The 5,989-nt window shown below is 57.4% G+C and overlaps 1 protein-coding gene across 1 annotated transcript; it reads right to left on the reverse strand.

Annotated features, from left to right (window-relative positions):
• Positions 1–2,273: 2,273 nt before the first annotated feature.
• Positions 2,274–5,105, reverse strand: NKX2-1 (NK2 homeobox 1). Its single transcript, XM_046007089.1, has 3 exons — positions 5,029–5,105; positions 3,958–4,343; positions 2,274–3,016 (listed from the first exon to the last, which is right to left on the reverse strand). The coding sequence occupies exons 1-3, from the start codon at positions 5,103–5,105 to the stop codon at positions 2,274–2,276; spliced, it is 1,206 nt and encodes a 401-aa protein (XP_045863045.1).
• Positions 5,106–5,989: the final 884 nt, after the last annotated feature.

The following is a 5,989-nucleotide window of genomic DNA, read 5'->3' on the forward strand; positions in this document are numbered from 1 at the left end:
CCTACACCTAAGGCACCAGGGGAGAGGAGCCTCCAGGAAGTCAACAAAGAGGGACTGCTAGTCTGGAGCAAGGCCTTGGCCTAGGCAATTTCCCTCACAATTTCCTAGGGGTGGGATAATGTGGAAGTTGGATGAAAAGAGACATCAGAGACAGAGTAAGAGGAGAAGAGAGGAAGAAAAGATGAAGAGAGACCAGAAAGGAAAAAGAAACATGAAATTCTAAGCATGAAGTGAGTACAAGCCAAGTATGAATCAACCCCCCACAAACACTTTCAGTCTAAGAGGGACCCACTCGGTCACTTTTGCTAGGTAGGTTTATCAAAGGTGACACAGAAGGGGCAATAGCCCAACTAGGGACTATGATTTCTCTCTGTTCAGAACTAGTTTTCCTTCTCTAGGGCAACCCAAAGATTTCCCCAAACACCACATCTGGGCACCAAAGAGACCAGGAAATTCAAAGTAGAAAGAAAGATTGAAGCTTATTATTATTATTATTATTATTATTATTATTATTATTATTGCTGAGGTGGCAGGGATGGCTAGGGCAGCGAGAAGTAGAAAGTTGGGAACAGGAGAAAGATTCCTTACTACAAAGATATTTGGGAGCCCAGAGGTGGAAACCAGTGGAACAAAGAGGGAAAGCCCAGCTTGCCAAGTCTTGCTTTCAGTGTCCCCAGGCCAGTAGTTGAGTCAAGACCAGAAAGACCCTGAGAGGCTGGGGATCCATGTCCAACCCTGCCTGGGGATAGCTGTTTTAGAGCAGAAACAAGACCGAGATAGACTTCCCCACTTTTGAAAACAGCCTCCCACCAAATTCTAATTTCGACGAAGCTCAGCAGCAGATTAGAAATAAGGATTGGTGTTGAAATATACAGGGACCATCTGTTCAGTAAAAATGATCCCTCATTCAGGATTATTTAAAATGTATGTTATTTAAAATGCTTTAAAGTTTTAATCGTAGATTTGCTGTATAAGACCACAGTAGACACTTCTGAGGTTGTTTCAAAAAACAGAAGCCTGGCTTTGAAAACTAGTCCTTTGGTCGCTTTCTCTTCTGTTCTCCCTTTCCCTCCTGATGGAAGTAGTTTAGCTTTTTTCCTCTCTATTGCCAAGTCCTAGGACTATTAAAGGTTTGGTTCTACTCAATTCGGAGACAGAACAAAACTCCATTTCCCTATGGGACAAGGACTCTGTGCCCAGCTCCTTAGCTGGTTTAGAATCCCTTTAGCTCCCAAACAATCCCATCAGGCCAACGATGAGCTGCCACCCCCCCCACCCAAAAATGCCTTTCAAAGCCAAATCAAAACCAAACAAAAGGTGGACTTTTAATCAGAAAAAGAATCCTTTTAATTTGTATAATTTATTAGAAGCTTCTTAGGAACTATATTTAAGCCAGATATCTACATAAGTTACAACAGAAAAAGACTGACGCTGCAAATACCAAACTGCCAAATAATATACACAGATTTTTCAATGCCCATAAAAAATATGATGGGCTTGGGGGACAGGGACTGGGGTTTTTTTTTTTTTTGTTTGTTTTTGTTTTTGCTTTTTTTTTTTTTTACAACAAAATGTACAGATTACTAAAAACTAGGTGTGTGGTCCAACTTTTGACAGCATTTTACAGCTACAAGTTCACATCAAACATAAAACAATTTTAGCCAGGGCTCTTCCCAGGGCTGAGCCAGGGTGGCCAGCGGTGCTGGGAGGGGGCATTTCCTTTGTGTCAATGACATGTGGGTCCTGTCCTGGAGTCTCTCCTCTTCCCAGCCCCCATCTCCCCTTCAAAAGAAATCCTGGTATTTACAAGCGAGTCCACCTTGCTGGCACAGAGTACCCAGAGTGAAGTTTGCCATCTTTAGAGTCCAGAGCCGTGTCACAGTAGAGCCCTCTCCAAACTGCACCCTGCCTGAGTGAGGGAAACCCATTTCTATCACCTGAAAGACACCCCAAAAGCTGTTTTTTTGTTGTTGTTGTTGTTGTTATGTCCTTCTCTGTTTAAAGACTCCTTAAAGAATTGGATTCACTTGGTTGTTTTTATTTTCTTTTTTAAAAAAATTCCCACAAATTTTAGAAAAAAAAAAAAAAAAGACGTCCAGCAGTTTGGCTTGTGTGTGTGTGTGTGTGTGTGTGTGTGTTTCCCCTTGGTCTAAATGGGACAGATTCTTAAGAAAAGTCGAAGCGCAGGGAGCGGCGGGCGGTTGGTGATGTGTGGCCGGCAGGAGGGAAAGCGATGAGGCAGCGCGCTGGGCCCGGCCCGGCCCGGTGTCCTCTCACCAGGTCCGACCATATAGCAAGGTGGAGCAGGACATGGTGCCATAGTCCGAGCCCGAAGAGTTCAGGTGGGACAGGCTGGAGACCTGGCCCTGAAGCGCCGCGGGGCTGGCGGCGTGGTGCGCCAGGTCCGGAGACTGGCCCGCGCTGCCCGGCTGGTGGCCCGGGTGTGCACCCAGGCCAGGGCCCCCGCTGCCCACTGAGATAGCGGCCGCGGCGGCCTGAGCAGCCTGAGCCTGCTGCTGCGCCTGCTGTTGCGCGTGGCCTTGAAGGCTGCCGGCACCCGGCGCCGGGGCGCCTGCCTGGCAGGGTTTGCCGTCTTTCACCAGGACGGGCACGGCCACGCGGCGCGGCGACTGCTGCTGCGCTTGCTGCTGCTGCGGGCAGCCGGCGCCCCCGCCGCCGCCGCCGCCGCCGCTGTCCTGCTGCAGTTGCTGCTGGGCCGCCTTGTCCTTAGCTTGGCGCTTCATCTTGTAGCGGTGGTTCTGGAACCAGATCTTGACCTGCGTGGGCGTCAGGTGGATCATGCTGGCCAGGTGCTCCCGCTCGGGCGCCGACAGGTACTTCTGTTGCTTGAAGCGTCGCTCCAGCTCATACACCTGAGCCTGGGAGAAGAGCACCCGGCGCTTCCGGCGTGGTGCGCTTGGCAGTGGGGCCATGTTCTTGCTCACGTCCCCCAGCGAGCCCAGGCCGCCCATGCCGCTCATGTTCATGCCGCTCGCCGGGCCCATGAAGCGGGAGACTGTAAGCGACAAACGCACAGCGTCGGCGGGGGCCGGGCCGGGCCAGGCCACCTCTGCCTTCCGTGCCCTTGGCCGGCCCGGTCCACCCCGACGGCGCCCTCCTCACCTAGGCCGCCTCCGCCCTGAGAGGCCTAAGCGCCGACGACAGTTAGCGCCTGCCCCAGGCCGTGCCGTCGAGGGATTTACTGGAAAGCTCCCCACCTCAACCCCGGTTGCCTCCCTCAGTCTCAGTGCTCCAGCCCAAAAACAAAGTGGAGAAAGGCCGCTTCTGTCCCTTTCTTGCCCAACCCCGGCCAGAGTCGTTGGGTTAGCGGGCCACAGGCGGCGATCTGGGCCCAGACCAGGACCTGGGGTCCCACCGTAGACCCCAACTTTGGGAGTTTGGGAGAGTTCGAAAGCTAAAGTCCCAGACGCTTTGCCTCCTGGCCGCTCTCTCCTGTGAGCCCCAGTGAGGGCACCCGCTCACACCACTTAGAGCCCCCTCTGACGCCGCGCGCCCTTCCACCTGCCTAGACTGGAGAGCGAGCCGGGCGGGTCCCCTGAGCGCGTCGCAGTAGGGCAGCCTCCCGCCCGGCCAGGCCGCGCCTCTCTGCTCCCTGCTTGCCTCCAGCTCCCTTAATTTTTCGGGGGGCCGGAGGGCGATCCCTGGGCATTCTGAGGTCTCCCGAGCGGAGCAGAGCTGCCAAGTCGGCCGCATCTGGGAGACGCCAAAGGCTAGCATCTGCCGCAAGTCCCCAGCGTTACCAAGTGTCCCTTTTGGGACCTCTCAGTCCGGCAGGGGGAAGGATCTCCGGGCCCCGTACCCTGCTCCCTGGCGCTGCTTCCGGGCCGCCCACCCTGACGCCCAGTGCGCAGCCGGCAGGCGCTGCGCCTGCGGGACTGCTCTCCCCGCTCCTGCCGTACTCAGCCCGCGGCCCGGCAGTGGGGCGGCCTCACTTACTGGCGGGGAAGCGCGGGTCTGGGTTGGCGCCGTACCATCCGGGGCCCGAGGCGCTGTTCCGCATGGTGTCCTGGTACGGCGGCAGCTCGCTCATGTTGCCCAGGTTGCCGTTGCAGTAGCCCCCCACGGCGGAGTGCGAGAGCTGGGGCACCCCCGCCGCCGTCATGTGGTAGGCGGCCGTGACGGCGCCGTGGTGCCCCACGGCGTGCTGCTGCATGGCCGCGGCCGGCGGAGCCGCCTGGCCCTGCCTGTAAGCCGCCAGCGGAGCCCCGAGGCCGCCGCCCTCCATGCCCACTTTCTTGTAGCTTTCCTCCAGGGGACTCAAGATGTCAGACACTGAGAACGGAGTCGTGTGCTTTGGACTCATCGACATGATTCGGCGGCGGCTGGAGGAGGAAGGAAGAGGAGGAAAAAAAAGGGAGAGGGGGAAGGCGAAGACTCGCTGCTTTTTTTTTCTCCCTTTGCCAAATATTCTGGTGTTACCTTAACGCCGATCTTGTTGGATGTACACGTAACCGAGTGGACCGAGTCCGCCTTAATTGGCTTGAGTGGAGGCTCGGGGGCTGCCTCGCGTTTGTTTTAGCCCGGCGCCAGGTTTTAGGCAGCCACCAGAGGCGGGGCGTAAGCGCTAAAGCAACAAGACAATAGAAGCCTACATCTTGCCCGAGATAATTAGCTTACATGCTGATGACAAGGTAAACACCTTTAAGTTTCACTTGTCAGGATTTTTTAGGTCTCAAAGAGGGAGAGAGAGAGAGAGAGGCAGAGACGCGACCCAAAGCATTTCTTTCCCCCTCCCCGGACACCCCCACCCCATTTTTTGTGGGGTGCGGGCGGCGCGCGGGGGGGAGACCGGGGAGGGAAAGGAGGAGGGAACCGAGAGAGGGGAGGGCAAGAGGTGGGGTGAGGAGTAGCCGAGGAGGAGGGATGGTGGGGAGGAAGGAAGGTGAATGCTGCTTTGCAACCAACTTTCGGAGTTACAAAGTGAACCACTTTCCAATACAGTCGGGGTTCCCGGGAGGGGACAAGTCTTTAGAGGGAAGGGGCCAAGGGACAGGGTAGGGGTTTCACCTGAGCCTGCTGGGGCTGCTCCTCCCTCCCGCCGCGGCCTCCCAGCCCCGCGCCTTCCCACTGCCTCCGGACCACATCGGGCGTCGCGGCGCCGAGCCCCAGTCGCCACCAAACGAGCTCGCGAGTCTGGGGACGAACCCTGGGACCGCCCTGTTAGTCTGCGTGTCTGTCCGTCTGTCTGCCTCTTCTGCCGCCGTCAGAGGGACACCTCTGCTCCCCGCCCCCTTTCCCCCTACCCGAGAGAGAATCCCAGCGGGCGGAGGGGACGCTGAGCAAGGGATCGGCTGCCTCCGAGAGGCTGTCCCAGATCCCCGCGTCCCCCTCCCCCACCTCAGGGTCTTCTCAGCGGTCCAGGGCCCCCTCCATCACGCCCCCCCACAACTCACACGCGGCACCCTCTCCCCACCCCCATTCCCGGCCAAGGCAAGCACACTACTGGCCGCCAGTGCTGGGAAGCTGGGGGGCACTAACCCCAAGGGCCATTGCTGAAGTTGCCCCACCTCGAACAAACCTGGTGTCCCCGACCCTCGCCCATCGCCCGGACACGCGGGGTTCTGGGGCGGGAGCTGACTTTCCGAGGACATCACAGCCCCAGCACCCGAGCCCAGGGCCACGCTGTTTTCCCCTCTGATGCTTCAGGGAGGGCGCGGGCAGGGAGCGTCGTGAGTACCCGCCCGCCTGTTGCCGGGCGGAACTGAGCCTGAACCCCGGCGGGACCAGCTGGCCGGGAGGGGGCGAATCCCTAGGCGCGAGCAGCCCAGCAGGCGGGAGGCAGGGCTGAGGCTCGCCTCCGCCCGGAGCTCAGCCATGCAAAAGTGCACTTGCTTCCCCGGGAATAACCAAATATCTTTGTTTAAAGTGGCGGCGTAAATGGCCAGTCGCTTTGTGGCCACGCTGGATATTAGTAGATGAGGATCATTCTGCTTCAATTGGGCGCCTCTCATCCGGCGAGCAAGAAACT

The sequence above is a fragment of the Meles meles genome, chromosome 6 (assembly GCF_922984935.1).
Source record: "Meles meles chromosome 6, mMelMel3.1 paternal haplotype, whole genome shotgun sequence".
NCBI lineage: Eukaryota > Metazoa > Chordata > Mammalia > Carnivora > Mustelidae > Meles > Meles meles.